A 16,801-nucleotide genomic window follows, 5' to 3' on the forward strand; every position below is an offset into this window, starting at 1 on the left:
ATAAGGCTATTTTTTCAGTCTTCTAGGTTTTGTTTTTCTCTTTAGTTACACAGATATCTCAGTGTATCAGGGATGATTGTTTCTCCATTAATCAGCCGTAGGAGAGATGTGATATTCAAAATATGTCTGATGGATCCTCACTTCTGTCTTTCTCCCAGGAACTGTCCCCAGCAGTCCTGAGGACAAGTGGGTTGTGATCGTGGACCGGGCGAGCCTGCTTATCATTCATGCTCTGTCAGGACTCTGCAAGTTCCAGGAGCTGAGCTGGAGACTGCTGGAGCTCCACAGCCTCAAAATTGTTTCCTCCTGGCATCATTTGGGTGTCACTGCAGGAGGTGGGATGTTTGATCTGTGCATGAGTGCGAGGTGATGTGTGAAAAAGTATAGTTATGTCTATGTATGCAAATGTATTGAATGAAGATAATCACTGTAACTTATCCAGATATTTTACATCAAGTATAGAATTCAGTGTTCACTCACACATTTTAGCGAAAAATAAGAGAAACATTGTGATTTCCATTTTCACAGGTTTCTCTGATGAACTCAGTCTTCCTGGTTCTGTGGGTGTTTGCACTCCCGTTCCCACGGTTACGACCTTTGGCATCCAGCATCTCTGCTGTGTGGGCCTGCGTCATGGTGGTGTGCAAGATGTTTTACCAGCTCAAAGTCATCAAACCTCTCGATTACTCCTCCAACTGCACAGCTGTGAGTGTGAATAACTGTGTGTTTGACAGAAAATAAAAACAGTACGAGCTTTATCCATCATATTTATCCATTATCCATCACCTTCCGACTTACACGTTAGTCTTTTGTGTCTCAGGGCCTGGTACCTTCCAACAGTTCGAGCATGGATGATGGTGAAGTGGAGCTGAGAGGGAACATGGTGGAGCTGCTCAGGAGGTCTATTCTCTACATTGAGCCTGTAGACCCTGTCTACTGGTGTGGAGCGCTGCGCAAGTGTGAGGGCAGGATCCTCCCCTGTCTCAGGGTATGACACATCTGTCCAACTCTGGTCCCAGGAAAAGCTCAATATCTTTTGCATTTCTTTTAAACCACAACCATCACACAAAACTGCCTTTGCATTCCATTATATAAATAATAGGAAGTCCACTCAACAAGGATTAAATGCACTCACCATTTACTGTAGGTACAACTTCAGTTGCAGATACTTTTAATAGCTCTTTACGACCAGGGAAAACCTGTTTTATTTCAAGAGACATATATCAGTGTTGTCCAGGGGTTTTAATTGGTCTTGCCTACAAAATAAAATACTGTAAATATGCTGTATAAATGTCCTAACCCTACTATAATGATGACAAGCAATATATTTTTATAGTACACAAAATTAGAAATGTATGAAGAGCTATTAAATGTCATTGTTATTAACATTATTACCAAACTTTTGTGAACCTTATAGTAATCACATTATTAATATTATTTAATATTAATAACCATACTTGACGTTGTAGGAGCTTACTTCAGGATGTCTCCGGGCAGTTGGACCTTTGAATTATGTCCCAGTTCAGTTTATTTGTGTTCCATGTCTCTCATAGAATCATCTGATGGTGCTGGGGCTGCTGGCATTTGAGGTGACAGTCCATCGCCATCAGCTCTACTTCCGTCTCCACAATGATCTGAAGCTCCCACCGTTTAGCATCATCTTCCAGGGCATCACCAGGCAGCACCTGGATCATGGCGTCCTGCCCTGCATCAAGTACTTCATCAACTTCTTCTACTACAGATTTGGACTGGAGGTACTTTTTAAGGACTGAAGTGTTTGTGTCCACGTCTGTTCATGCGTATCTGAACAGTTTAGCAGGTCTGACATTGTCTTCTTTCTCATGCATGCACTTCTTAGATCAGTTTAATTGTGGCTGTCAACGTGATTGGTCAGAGGATGGATTTCTATGCCCTGCTCCATTCTTGTGCCTTATTGGCTGTCTTGTCACGGAGACGCAGGAAGGCTATTGGAGAGGTGTGGCCTAAATACTGCTGCTTTACAGCGGGGCTCATGGTGCTGCAGTACCTGCTCTGCATCGGCATCCCACCTGCTTTCTGTGTTGGTATGGAATTTTGACTAAACTGTGGTTTGAGAAATGTCAAAATCAACATCAAAACAAACAGAAAAAGAAGACTGCAGATGAACACCTTAGGACTGCAACTATTTAAATTAGCAATTTAATCTGTCAATTATTTTTTCAATTAATGGATTATAAAATGTCAAAAACCCATCACAGTTTCTCAGAGTTTTATATTTGTTCAAAAAGATATTAAGTTTAAAATGAGATAAAACAGAGAACAGCCGGCAGATTCTGACTTTGGAAAAGGTGGAACCTAGTGAATTTTTGGTCATTTTGGATCAATAAATGACTAAGTTGGCAATTAGTTTTCTGACTAATTGATTGATTGATTAATTGTTCCAGCACTATTTCACACAACATTTCACTGTTTGCCAAAACACTGCATAGATGTCTCATTCTATGCTGTTCTATTCTGTTCTATTTTATTTACTCAGATTACCCCTGGAGAACTGCAGCTCAACCTTTGACCTCTAATGTCATTAAGTGGTTTTATCTTCCTGACTTCGCCATGAGACCCAATCCTTCATTCATATTCTGTGAGTCTATCTTCCTTTTCTTCCTTTGTCTCTCTCCTCTCCTCCTCCTCCTCTACTCTTCTGTTCCTCCTCTGTAATTCCTCAGGTTAGATAGGTCATTTCTCTCCTGCTCTCTGCAGATGACCACCTCCTGTTGCTGTGCTCGTCTCTGCAGTGGCAGGTGTTTGAGGAGGAGAACCGCGCAGCGGTGCGACTGCTGGCTGGAGACAACGTTGAGATCAGCCGCAGTCTGGATCCTTGTTCCTTCAACCAGTTCATACCTGTTGATAACTTCCTTCACTGCAGGTCAGAAATACTAACCCAGCTTTTCAGGTCTTTTAATTAATTAATTTTTTTTAATCTATTTACATTTTCTGGAGAAGTATTTGAGGAAATTAAAGATTAGAGTGTTTGTCCCAGTTCCATTATGTCGCAGACTTGTCTTAGAATTTTCATGGCTATCTATAGTGTCAAAACATATGTAATTTAATTGATGTTTGATCTATTTTCTTATCACGATACACACGACCTTCAAAGTGAATTTATAAACTCTGAATAAGAGCAGGAAAAAACCTAAACTATAAACATAAACAGCTTCCTGCTCTGTAGGTTAAACTGCAGGTGGAGAGTTGGAAGTCCATCATGCTGTTTTGTGGTCGTTTTAGGAGCATTAAGAGGTTGAGTTAGATCATTAATTTATGCCTGTTGTCAGACTCATGAAAGCTGTTCTGGTAAATTGAAATTGCTGGATAAGCACTCATGGACATCTCCCATTTCCACAGTAGTGCCTTTGTCTATGGGTTTTCTCTCACTTTCTTCTGCAGACCTTCATCCACATTTGCCATCTTGCTGTTGACAGAACATATTTCACTACAACTTCATGAAAGTGAAACCAAAATTTTACACAGAGGACATTTGGCATTAGTCATATTCACGGACAACGCACTGATGAAAATGAATTTGTTTTCGTTTTCCACTTCTCGAATGTTGGATTTACTACTTTCCTCAGTTTTTTGTAACTAGAATACCTTTGTTTTAAAACTTGCCGTGGACATTTTAAATTTTTTCAAGTTTTTTGATATTCTATCAAATAATCAATTTAATTGGCAAAAGCCTGTTACAACAATAAAATAACAACAAAAGAAATCAACAACCTTTCACCAACACAAGTGTTAAAGGAATAGTTTGACAATTTAGGAAATACCCTCCTTTGCTCTCGCAGAGAGTTTGATGAGAAGCCACTTATCTCACCTCTCACATGACTGAATGTTATATATGAAGCTATGGCTAGAGGATGCATAAAGACTGAAAGAGAGGAAACAGAGGGAACAGCGAGCCTTGGTGAACCACACCAAGTTACTGTTCACCAAGAAATACACTAACCCCCTGTGAAACCACAACGTGTTGATTTTGCATTGTCGTTCTTATGAGATACACTAGCTGTAAGCTAAGAGTCTCCTAGCTGTAGCTTCACATTGATACTGATGTAGTCATATTTACGTTATCATCTAACTCTTTGCAGAGAAGCAAATAAATGTATTCATAAGTCAAACTATTTCTTTTAGTCAAATTCTGCAAGTTTAGTTTTTTTTTTCTAATAACTGAATACTTTGAATAAGTTGATACAAAGTGAATTTGTATTAGACAATACATTTTCAACATATATTATATCTTATGCAACTGGTGACATTTCATTAAAAAATAAATTGGATCCCGGTTTGCATCATTTTCTTTTTCTCACCAAAACCCTGCAAATCTTTCTTTTTCTGTAAATACAGCGAAATATGGAACTGTTGGAAGCTGTGAACCTCTAGTTTTTGCTGGTATTTTTCACAGTATGAAATTATAAGAAAGATAAGAAATGATTTTTTCCTTTTATGTTGCCCTTTATGTTGCCTCCAGGTGCTACCTTGACATGGTGAAGGTGTTTGTGTTCAGCTATTTCTTCTGGCTGGTGCTGTGCCTCATATTCATCACTGGCACCACTCGGATCAACATTTTCTGTCTGGGTTACCTTGTGGCCTGTTTCTACTTCATGTTGTTTGGAGGCAGCGTGCTGATGCAGCCCGTCAGATACATCCTGCGTCTGTGGGACTGGCTCATCGGTTACACCTGCTTTGTGATCGCCATGAAGAACCTGCTGTCTGTGAGTTTCCGCACAGTGAAGAAGTTCAGTATTTGTGAACAAAATAATTGAAGACATGCAGCGTTGTTATTGTTTAGCTTTTTCATCTGTCTGCCTTCACCTGTACCTTTTGTGATCAGCTCGGTTCTTGTGCCTACCTGGACAGCCTGCTGAAGAATGGCTGCTGGTTAATTCAGGCCTTCAGTATGTTTTGCACCATCAAAGGCTACGACGTCCGTAAGTGTCTATAACAACAATAACTGACATCTTCCTTGTCTTTGCATACATAGTGTATGGCGTGTGCTAAAGAGAAAAGAAAAGAAACACTGTACAAAATAATGTTATAATGTGTTTACATAAGATTTGACAGAGCAAATTCTCACTGACAAATCCCAAAAAATGGGATCAGCATAAACTTTGATTTACTTTAATAATTTGGTATTAGAAGAGAAAAAGAAACTAATAAGTAAATTTTACAGTATGCTACATTATTAACTGCAAAGGTTGTATGATAATTGGAATAAGGATTTCAGTTTTTAAAAAGTTAATGTACAAGATCATATGACAAGAATTATTAGTTTAATTCAAGTTAATCTGAGTTGTGTGTTTTTGTTGTATTATCTGTTTTATTTTTTATTTTTTACTTTATTAATTTCACTAATGTTACATTTTTTTGAGTCTGAAAAATAAGATATCTTATGATGATTTCAGTTGTTAGTACTATCATTGTAACCTAAAACTCAGCAGTTGAAGAAAAAACAATTGTACAAAAAAAAGTGCTACTCTAAAGCACGTCTTCCATAAGCATACAATACACAGTAAGCATTAATTTATTTTCTTACAAACAACATAAAGGTCTCACTTAGGTTAAAAGGTCTCCCTCAGAGTGTGCTCATATAGTTTACACAATGTACATATTTATTTTATTTATCTGTTTATGTCTCCTAATGGTCCTGTCAAGTTACTGATGAGTTATTCAAACACATATACAGTATATTTCTTCTATCCTGTGTGTGTTTCAGCTGATCCTGATGATGAGTGTGAGCTGCCGGAGGGCGAGGCCGGCATCGTCTGGGATGCGATCTGTTTCACTGTCCTCCTGGCACAGAGGAGGGTCTTCCTCAGCTACTACTTCCTCTATGTGGTGTCTGACCTTAAGTCTTCTAAGATACTGGCCTCCAGGTGTGTACAATACAGATACTCATCAACCTACTGTTTACAAATAATGGGTGTACAAATAGCCTTAGGGTATAGAGATGACAATGAGAGGTAAATGTTTGAAAATGTCAATGTTGATTCCCTGATTGTTTGTAAATGAAAGCCAAAGGGAAATGATCAACAAACATCCAACATTCACTCAGTAGTTTCCTGGAAAGAACCATTTAAAATGATGTAGTATGGTTTTAATTGTAAGAAAACAGGAATTTCCTAGAAAGAGAAGCTCAATTTAAACCTAAGTAAATATTCTTTCATTGTTCAGTTATTATTATTTTCAATACTGTTTCAGATTTTTGCATGTTCAGCTGACATGCTGTGGACTGAATAACTGCTCACAGTTAGTTAGAAATAATTCATTGGAAATGTGCCAATAGAGAACTCTATTCTCTCTATAATTAGTGTCAAATTTCACAGTCTGTAGTCCTTTTATTTTCATTTAGCATTCTGATTTTATTTGTGCAGATGGCACTAATGCAGCCTGTCAGGTGGGTTACACAACTCAGTTCAGTGTTGTTACGACAGATATAATAACTATAATAACTAATAACTGTAATAAGAGATCAGAAACCCTTAAAACAGTCACAAAGTGTTTCACAGAACACCAGACAGGAGAAATTGTAAAAAGACAAGCAGCAATGATAAAATGAAATGATAGTGTGTGAGTAAGGTCACGTTCTGTTCCTTCACCTGTCTCTATCTCCCAGGGGTGCTGAGCTGTTTGAAGCCAAGGTGAAGAAACTCGTAGCAGCCAGACTGGAAATGGAGAAGAAATCTGTGGAGACGCTGAAGAAACAGTAAGACACACACAGTTAAACAATGATGAAATGAATTAGTGGATCCAGTTCACAATGACGACCAATAGAATTTGTCCTTCCCTGTCTTCCATGTATCCTCTCTTGAAAACAGTAAACATTAAGTAAACAACTTTCCTTTCTACCCTCTGCCTGTAGGATGGAAAAGATCAAATCTAAACAGAAGAGTCGGCCCGCACCAGCAGGTGAACCAGGACCTCCTGCTGATCAGGAGCAGGTGACACTGGGTAACACAGGTGACTCTATTTTCTGCAAATAACACAGCAAAGTGTGAACAGGCTCTAACAACTGTATAGACAATAATTTAGATACAAAGTCTGTTGGCATTACGTCATGGCTGTGATAAAAAACATGTTTGTGACAGAAGAGATCTTACAGTACATATTTAGTTATATTCAGCTCCAGTCCAGCGTTATAATGCATTTTTCACTGACTACTATATCAGCTCATCAATCTTTAACACCACGAGGAGAAAAAAACAACAAATTACAGCTTGAACTGTGCTTCTCAGGTGATGATGAGAAGGCAAAGAGAGACGCAGGAAAATGGTGGAAGCCTTGGGTCTCTAAGCCTGGAGGTGAGCAACGGGGAAGAATGACAACTGGCCACTGAGCTGCTGTACTGGAAAAGCTCAGAATAGCTGCTCAGAGGCTCGGCAGTATGCATGGTGATGTAGTTATGACTCTGCTCTGTTTAACACAGTGGAAAACAACTGTGGCTACCACCTGTTTGAAAGTGACAGTGAGGAGGAAGAGGAAGAGGTTGCAGAGAAGAAAGAGGAGGAGGAACCACCAAAGAAGAAATCTGCTTTCCAGGTAAGAGCTGGAATAGATACATTAAATGTTTTCCATACAATAAATGAAAATAGTTCCTTCTTGAAAAGTGAACACTTTGAACACTGAATGTTCGTACACCCAATTTCTCTACACTGTAACTTCATTGGTCAAGATGTTTATCTGTGTCTGTGATATCCCAGCTGGCCTATGAAGCCTGGGTCACCAGCTCTAAGACAGCTCTGAAGGACCTGAAAAAGGAGAAGAAGAAAAGAAAGGAAGAAGAGAAGAAGAGAGAAAAGAGAGAGCTGCAGAGACAGCAGGGTGAGAGAGCAACGTGTGGTGTTAATGTAACAGCATCTAATCTCCCTCAGTAGTCAGTCTTAATTTAATCATGTCTGTCTTTGAATGTGAATATCAGAGTGGTTTGTTTCATGCAGTTATAGATTATATGAAATGCTGTGAGACTGAGAGGTCTGGCCAGACACACCAGCTACAAAAAAAAATGATTTAACAATAAATCCTTTTTCCAGGTATTGATAGAACCGACTCTAGTGAGGATGAACTGGAGGAAAGCATTGTGGAGGAAGTAGTAGAAGAAAAAGGTAAATACACGTGAATCACTACATTACTCTTGACAACTTCTACCACTATTTTATAACTGAATGGCTTTCTAGTTGTTTTTGCTGTGGTACAAACAGGCAGTAGTAAAACTGTGAGTCAAGGCAGGGAAAACCTTCATTGTCCTCTCCTCACAGAAAACATCCTGCAGCGCGTCGTCAGCACCCTGAAGTTCAGCTGGGTGTTTGTTCAGTCTCTTCTTGACGACCTGACGGAGGGTTTGAACTCGTTCTGCAAAGACAACCTGGACATTTCCAAAGTGCTGCGCTTCGAGCGAGCGTTACTCAACCAGCAGCAAAAGAAGGTAGGAAGAAATCAAGAAAGCAAGTAAAAGTGATAATTATAAATTTAAGAAATGTCTTGTTGAAAAACTCTTAAATACTTAAGTATCAGTGATTTTATGTGATGGCTTTTCTGTTTTTAGTATCAAATTAATATCAGCTAATTAAAGATTTTGATTTTCCACTGAGAACATGTATTTGCTGAAAAATATGTTAAGATAATGAATGTTGTCAATCTCAGTGAGACTACCTGATGAAATTAAAATGAAACAACAACAAAAAAACAACAAAAAACATAAAGTAAAATATGATGTGTATTGTGTACAGTAGTATAAATCCACACACAAACATATGGTACAGTATGTAGTTCCACACACACTGTGTTTTGGGTGAGATACAGCCTCGGTTTCTCCACTCTGCTCGACCCTGTTCGACAGCATTAGCATCATGTTTCCCTCTTTTTCTTGCTCGTCAGGGCAAAGAGGTGAGCCAGGAGAGTGTAAAGCAGTTTTATGAGAACTGGATATCCCGTCAGAACACGCTGTCGTCTCAGGATGACCTAGATGACTCCTTGCCTCCTCCCTCCTCACCACCCTCTGTCCCCTCCTCACGCCATGCCTATGCCAAGCTGAAGAACCAAGCCTCCAAAGTATCCTGGGCCAGCAGCGTTTCCAGGTAGGTCACCGTACATGTACTGCAAAAGAGTGTGCATTTAGCAGAGCAGTTTGGCTCCAGTGTCTTTTCTGAAGTTACAACTGCCAACCAATCAGACAGATGCACACATTACATTCAGAGTCTTATTTCTATTTTAGACCATGTGTACTCATCTGCTCTGTCTCCTGCTCATCCTCAGCTGTATGACAGATGAGACAATGCTGGTCTCACGGCAGCCGACCCAGGAGGAGCTGGACGAGCCTCCTGTTGTGTCGCCTGCTGCCAACCAGCTCAGACGGAGGCTCCTGAAAACAACCAACATTGACCTGACCTCCTTTGACACTGATGAACTTTCACCAAGGTGAAGGAGAAATCCTTGGTTATGGAAAGTAGACAAAAAAGTTCATTTGCTTAAGATATGTGGAGAAAATAAATACAGAAGTTATACACAATTCAGTCATAAATTCTATCTTTACAAATTTGATAATGTTCAGTTTTGATTGAAACTGTCAGGTTGGTGTTAATTTAACTAGACGTTTATTATTGATGTTGCAGCAGAGTTGAGCTTGACTGCTTCACACTGACATTCTCCACATTTATAAACATGAAGAATGAAGAATATTAGTAACAATGTACAGTTAAATCAACACCTTAAAGTTTTAACAAGATCTGAACATAAGTTTCCTTAATGTAGAATTTGAGGCAGATCTGTACCTAATAAAGTGGCCATGGAGTTTACATGTATAAATTAGATGTCAGTCAATTAAGTATGATAAGTCTAAAATGTCCCCAACTTTTCAACACTTATCTCCCTTAAATTATTGCAGTATACATAATATCTTTTAAATTTACCATTCCTACATTAAGTGAAAATGCAGGAACTTGCGACTTGAGACGTCGTCTACCAATCTCTGTGACTTTTTGTCAAAGAATAAATCTTTCCTTGATTCATGAGGGTAAAATATCTCTGTTTCTGTCTTTGTCTCTGTGAAGCAGTGAAGATGGCACCCCTCAAATGGAGGATCACCAACAAGAAGAGGATGGCAGGGAGGACCCAGAGAGTGAGAGGAAACCTGAGCAAGAACAAGAGGAGGCAGAGGAGGAGGAGGAGGAGGAGAGGGACAAGGAAGAGCAGCAGGAAGAGGATCATGAGGTCGAGAGAGAGGAGGTGGACGAGGGACAACTGCAGAAAGAAGAAGATGATGAACTAGCTGAAGATCCAGAATGCATCTCTCTGGGTTTCAGGGAGAGTGATGGAGAGAAAAGTCTCGACCTCCCGGAATCTCCCAGGCCTCTGAGTCAGGAAACGAGAAACCTCACTGCCAGCGAGCTGCTGCTAAACAAGTCAGTGGACACAAGATACTGCTTAAAAACAAGATTATAGAGCTTTTTTTTTATCATTTGAAAGAGAATGCTGCTAATCTCCATCTCATTTTCTTTCTGTCTGTCTGTTCTTCTTTTCCCTCCACGCTGCCTGCAGTATGTTTGAAAATGACGAGATCTCAGAGTCCGATAAGTTTTTCAGGATGTTGCCAAGGCCACTGAAGCTGCTGTTCGCCCTCTACAACACCATGGTGTCCAAGTCAGAGATGCTGTGCTATTTTGTAATCATCCTCAACCACATCGTGTCGGCTTCGCTCCTCTCCCTCATCTTACCGATTCTCATCTTCCTCTGGGCCATGCTGTCTGTGCCCCGGCCGACCAAACGCTTCTGGATGACCGCTATAATCTACACAGAGGTACAGTAGGTTGTGTAGGTCGACATTCTGCAGTCTGTTTAACAAAGGGTTATTTATTTTACCTAGTATTTCACACAAAGCTAATAATGTCCTGTTTGCACAATAACATAACGAGAACTGTTAACAATTCTGCATATCTTCTACATTTACTTGGCAGCTGATTGTGTGTTCATTTTTTCACAATGCTGTACCATACAGCCTGAAATGCAGATTGAATAACTGAGGTTTAGTCAACTAACTAAATTAACTACATTAATGCTATCAAAAGCTGTTGTTCGTTTAGTTGTTGTTTGTTGTTTAGTTAGTTGACTAAACCTCAGTTATTCAATCTGCATTTAATTCTAGTTTTAAACATGAGACAGTGAAATTGCTCTTTCTCAGAGTTAATAGGAAGGAAAGGACAGTAAGGAAATGTAAAGTTGCATTTTGATCTCTCACTGCTCAGAAGGGCTCAAAGGGCACACTGAGGGGCAACATCACGAGCAGACGTTTCGTATAATTTTGTTTACAAATTAAAGTGTTTATTTCACTTTATATAAAAACAGATATGACATTTGGTCCTTCAGTATACATCTATAGTCCAACTAGCATTGTATTTTTTTGTTACACATCTGAACATCAACTAGAGAAAAATATTCAAAAAGAACAGAATTTTTTTGGTGAAAACTTAATCTGATGTTTGTCATTTGCTTACTCTAAAATACAGTAAATATGTAAAGTACAAGTAAAGACTGGAGGTGCTCACTGTCCCTTATTTGGTGAGAATTATTTTTTTCAGCTTATGTACACTTCAGAAATCTTAACTCTTTCTCCTCTGTTTATCTCAGCTGACTGTTGTGGTGAAGTACTTTTTCCAGTTTGGTTTCTTCCCCTGGACCACCTCGGCCTACCGAGGCATCAACGCTGACCGGCCCTTTGCCCTGCCCAACATCATCGGGGTGGAGAAGAAAGACGGCTATGTCCTCTTTGACCTCATTCAGCTGCTCGCGCTGTTCTTCCACCGGTCTATCCTCAAGGTAACTTACTTATACAGTACCCGCCTGCCGCTTTATGTGTGTCTTGTAAAGGACCACTGTTGCCATGCTTCTGTGTCTGTGACTGTGCAGTGCCATGGACTGTGGGACAACAAGGAGGTTGAGATGCCTGACTTCTTCAAGAAGCTGAAGAAGAAAGTGGACAAGAAGAAGATGACAGGTGGAGATAAGATGGGCAGCAAAGACAAACAAGAGAAAATTTCACGCCGGCTGAAGTTCCTCCCTCTCCACGCCTCCACCACCTCCATATTCTGTAGACGAAAGAGAGGCGACTCTGCGGGATCTGATACTGGTGAATATTCTATAATCTGACTATACGGTTTGAGTTAATCCACTGTGAGCATTCTGCTGCTCTTTTCTTTGAATCACCGCATATGACTAACAGTTCTCCCTTTCATTTTTTTTTACTGGAGAGATGAAGCCCAAGAAGCAGCACAGCAAGAAGAAGAGACGGCAGCGAAACAAAGTTCCACTGACCAGGAAGCAGAGGATCAGACAGCAGATCAGAGAGAGGATGCTACAGGCCAAAGCCACCATTATAGAAGTGTACGTTGTTTTCTTGTCTTTTGTTTTGGTTCAGATGAGACATCTAAAATGAGCTGCAGACTGCTGTATCTGTGCTTTGTGATAGATGAATTCTATTTTTGTCTGTTGCTTTACATCCATCTGATCAGATGGATAATAATTGTGTAGAATCTTACCTTGTTGTTCCTAACAATCTTAAATGTTTAGTTTGTGAATGTTTGAAAAGTTTATACTGATGTGGGATTCGGAAACTGTACTTTCCTTTCTATTTCTTCAGCGCCCTTCACATCTACTTACCCATAAGGCAGTTTTTCTATGACATCATCCACCCAGATTACAGTCCTGTGTGTGACGTCTACGCCCTCATGTTTCTCATCGACGTTGTCAACTTCATTGTCACCATATATGGATACTGGGCTTTTGGGGTTCGACTCTGCTGTGTTTATCGTTAAACCAAATATAAATATCGCTCAACAATATACATTCCTACTTAAATGCATGTTTGTTTATGTACAATATGACACAACCAGGCTGATCATTGTCTCTATGTAGAAATATTCTGCAGCAGCCGACATCACAGAGTCCCTGTCGGAGGATCAGGTCCCAGAGGCCTTCCTGGTCATGCTGCTCATCCAGTTCGGTACCATGATAGTGGACCGGGCTCTCTACCTGAAGAAGTCCCTCCTGGGAAAGTGTGTTTTCCAGGTGGTTCTGGTGTTCGGCATACACTTCTGGATGTTCTTCATCCTCCCCGGGGTCACTGAGAGGTCAGAGTTCATCACTTTAATTTATTTTTCTCCTCGTACACTTGGCTGTTGAATTTGTTTATGTAAATCTAAATTTGTTCATTCATTCATTTTGTTCAATCTTGAGACCACATTGCCACTCAGCCCTTATTTGTATGTGCATATGTGTATTAAATAAGTTTTAATTGTGGTCTGCTGGGTCTTTACATTAACTGTAAAGATATATATCTTTACTTAATATGTTCATAGTACTAAAAAAGAACATCTATTCAGATGCTCTTACATAATGAGAACCTGTGTGATATTTATTTGTGTTCTGCTTTATCCTCATGACCTCTCCATTATCATCTCCTCAGTTTCAGGATAGTGAATAAATCAATGGATCTGTTCTGTTCTGAAATATATTAACTTGAAAAACAATAAAACATATGCAGTCCTACTTCTCAAAACTTTCTCAACTAATTCCAGTCACATTAAAAATTAAAAACTTAATCTGATCTGAGAACACTGATGAGATATTTCCATTTATTTATTTTTTCTCAACAGGAGGTTCAACAGGAACCCTGTCGCTCAGCTCTGGTACTTTGTAAAATGCATCTACTTCGGCCTGTCTGCCTACCAGATCAAATGTGGTTACCCAAACCGCATCCTGGGCAACTTCCTCACCAAGCATTACAATTACCTAAACCTCTTCCTCTTCCAAGGGTATGAAAATGGTTCTTTAATAAATACAAATACCAACAGCCTGCAGTGATTGTAATTTCAATGTATAAGACGTATTTTCTACTCTATAAATATGTGCGAGAGAGTGTTGCGAGTGTTTCTGATTTGTTTTTAGTTTTCTGTTTTACTGATCATTTTATATGAATGTAGCATCGTCATCATTATTGTCTCCTCTCCTCTTCCAGGTTTCGTTTGGTTCCCTTCCTGACGGAGTTGAGGGCAGTGATGGATTGGGTTTGGACCGACACCACTCTGTCTCTGTCCAGTTGGATTTGTGTTGAAGACATCTATGCAAACATATTCATCCTCAAGTGCTGGAGGGAGTCGGAGAAAGTAAGTGAGACCGTGCACTGCATGTGTACTGTTGTATCTTCACCATCATTCTGATAAGCTGTGATGGGCGTTTGTCTTTTTCTTTTCTTTTTTTTAAATTCTTCCAGAAATATCCCCACCCTCCAGGCCAGAAGAAGAAGAAGGTGGTGAAATACGGGATGGGGGGATTCATCATCTTTGCTCTTATCAGCATCATCTGGTTCCCACTCCTCTTCATGTCACTGGTCCAATCTGCAGCCGGAGTGACCAATCAGCCGGTGGACGTCTCCATCCAGCTCAGCATCGCAGGATACGAGGTCAGGACGGATAAGAGTGCATTAAACTGCCTGCTGACTTTCAACTTTTAGCCTTTGTGTGCTTATACTCTAAAACGCTGAAGCTAGCTGAATGATTATATTCGAGACAGACCTACATTGTCATCCCAAGGGACACTCTGCTAATGTAGCCAAATACAGCAACCGCAACAACTGCTTTCCTGCAACTAACCATCGTGATTTACACCAGTGATTATGGTTTTTACGTGCCTGCTGACCGTGCAGTTCAGCTCAGTGTCCGTCTCTTCTGTGGATGTATGTTTTACTCCCTCTTTACTCTCACTCTCCCTCTTTTCACAGCCTCTGTTCACCATGAGCGCCCAGGAGCAGAACTTGGTTCCTTACACAGAAGCTAGGTTCAACCGACTCACCAAGGTCTACGCCACTCATCCTGTAAGATGCACTCTATTTTACTGTCAACACCAAACTGAAGACCAAATACAAAACCATTCACCACAAGGACTAGGACAGTATCTCTGTATAGTTTACTGTGTGTCATAGCATCCTTTTATTCTCTATCAGTCGCTCTAAGGTGTCTCTTGTTCTGCCTGTGATTTATTCATCAAGAGTGCGGTGGATGACATTAATTGAAACAACTGTTGAAATTTTATCCTCTTCTCTTCCTCTCTCTCTCAGTCTGCTATGCAGTTCATAATGAACTACTTTGCAGAGGACATTGTTGTCGCTAAGATCAAAAGTGATGCTAGTCTGCTGTGGAGCATCAGCCCAGCCAGTCGAGCGGCCATGATACAGGAGCTCAGCAACTCCTCTCACATATACATGACCTTACGCTGGACACTGCTCAGGTCAGTGTGTGTTTGTGTGTTTCATAGTGCAGTCCAGATCCTTAGAACAGGACCAATGAGCATGGAGGGTTCAAGTCGTTTTGGGTTTTCATGGCAGCTTATGTGTAAATTCAAGTGAACAGGTGTACATAGATGTGTCGGCTTACTGATACGTGTATTTTTCTACAATGTTTGTTTACAATGCTTTGTATTTTGGTCCGTTTTTTGGCCCTACATTGTTTTACATATTAAAGAAAGGAAAAATTATTATCTCTGAAGTGCATGAGATACAGACTCCAGAGTAATAGTTAATGTGTGAATGGATGTTATCAGTTGTACATGGAGCTTACATGTATGAATGTGTGAATCTGTGCATTAAATGTGCATCTACTTATATACTGTCATATTCATTTCTTGGGGATTCAGAAATGTATCAACCCTGCTTGTACTATATGAGACTGAACATGGTGCATGTTAACCTCTCAGAGAGCCATTACCACTGAAATGTACAGGTTCTGTTTACTTTGTGATCTCAGTGATTAATAAATGTAATCACATGTTTAACTTTGACACTCCTCTCCTGCTCCTCCTCAGGAATGCGTCCATATCAATGAATGCAGAGACGGTGGGAGAACACACTGTGAAGTTTGAGGACAAGGCCTTGAGGGAAGGGATCGTCAGCATGCTTCAAGGCAGCAGCAGCAAACCTGTGTGAGTCTCAGTCAACACAAACAACCAGCCGGTTTTTACTGTTGTGTCTTCTTCAGGTGTCAAAATGCAGTTTCCTTTTCAGCTTTCACAGTTAAGATAAACTCACACCTAAATATTCACGAAGCTGTATGAGTTGAAATACTTTATGTTATCAATTATTTCTTAACACTTTTACAGCCCAGATGTTCATGTGCTACATCACATATATTTCAGTGCATATATTGTCTCCAGGTTGTTTTAAGCTCAAAATGTGTTCGACCATGTTTTTCTGTCCTGTAGGATTATTAACTCTCTGCTGCCAAAGTTCATCAGGGGTCCCAAAGGACCAGAGTCCAAAATGGCAACCAGGATGAAAGTAGGTTAGTTACAGTTTATTTTACGTTTACAATACTGCAGACAGTCTTTGATAAATTCTAATACATATCACTCCTGCAGTTTAATTTAACCCCAGCGTGTCCTCCCCTTAGACCTCTCAGATCGCCCAGACCTCCATTCACTGGCTTTCTTCAGGCCCATGTCAATCAAACTTCAACAGGTCAACAGGACATCGGAGAAAGACCCAGACCAGTGGTGGGTGGTGGAGGAGTGCTCCCCGGTTCTCACCTCCTCTGAGCTCAAGTGTCACAGCATAGAGATAGTGGTATTCAATGATAAAGTCAGCCCCTCCAGTCTGGGCTTTCTGGCCGGACACGGGTAGGTAACAAGACGCCTTTGATCAGCGCTATTGATTAACCTAAAAGACAGATATTAACCTAAAAATGCAGTAAAACTTTTTTTGCTCTTTGAGCATTTCAAACCAAATGTTAGAGTG

At 40.1% G+C, this 16,801-nt stretch overlaps 1 protein-coding gene across 1 annotated transcript in view; it reads left to right on the forward strand.

The window, feature by feature from the left end:
• si:dkey-11f4.7 (piezo-type mechanosensitive ion channel component 2) overlaps nucleotides 1–16,801 on the forward strand; it is a 32,066-nt gene that overhangs the window by 13,935 nt on the left and 1,330 nt on the right. Inside the window, 35 exon segments of the mRNA XM_051071137.1 lie at nucleotides 159–307; nucleotides 309–335; nucleotides 529–705; nucleotides 821–988; nucleotides 1,554–1,754; nucleotides 1,859–2,063; nucleotides 2,516–2,617; nucleotides 2,737–2,902; nucleotides 4,499–4,742; nucleotides 4,862–4,958; nucleotides 5,744–5,903; nucleotides 6,644–6,733; nucleotides 6,890–6,987; nucleotides 7,263–7,328; nucleotides 7,454–7,566; nucleotides 7,728–7,848; nucleotides 8,058–8,129; nucleotides 8,283–8,449; nucleotides 8,902–9,101; nucleotides 9,280–9,441; nucleotides 10,074–10,424; nucleotides 10,561–10,819; nucleotides 11,647–11,835; nucleotides 11,926–12,145; nucleotides 12,267–12,399; nucleotides 12,656–12,803; nucleotides 12,931–13,145; nucleotides 13,671–13,829; nucleotides 14,033–14,180; nucleotides 14,288–14,476; nucleotides 14,795–14,887; nucleotides 15,131–15,300; nucleotides 15,874–15,990; nucleotides 16,270–16,349; nucleotides 16,458–16,683. Of these exon segments, the coding sequence (XP_050927094.1) occupies nucleotides 159–307; nucleotides 309–335; nucleotides 529–705; nucleotides 821–988; nucleotides 1,554–1,754; nucleotides 1,859–2,063; nucleotides 2,516–2,617; nucleotides 2,737–2,902; nucleotides 4,499–4,742; nucleotides 4,862–4,958; nucleotides 5,744–5,903; nucleotides 6,644–6,733; nucleotides 6,890–6,987; nucleotides 7,263–7,328; nucleotides 7,454–7,566; nucleotides 7,728–7,848; nucleotides 8,058–8,129; nucleotides 8,283–8,449; nucleotides 8,902–9,101; nucleotides 9,280–9,441; nucleotides 10,074–10,424; nucleotides 10,561–10,819; nucleotides 11,647–11,835; nucleotides 11,926–12,145; nucleotides 12,267–12,399; nucleotides 12,656–12,803; nucleotides 12,931–13,145; nucleotides 13,671–13,829; nucleotides 14,033–14,180; nucleotides 14,288–14,476; nucleotides 14,795–14,887; nucleotides 15,131–15,300; nucleotides 15,874–15,990; nucleotides 16,270–16,349; nucleotides 16,458–16,683 (5,482 nt within the window).

This window comes from Lates calcarifer, linkage group LG6 (assembly GCF_001640805.2).
Source record: "Lates calcarifer isolate ASB-BC8 linkage group LG6, TLL_Latcal_v3, whole genome shotgun sequence".
NCBI lineage: Eukaryota > Metazoa > Chordata > Actinopteri > Centropomidae > Lates > Lates calcarifer.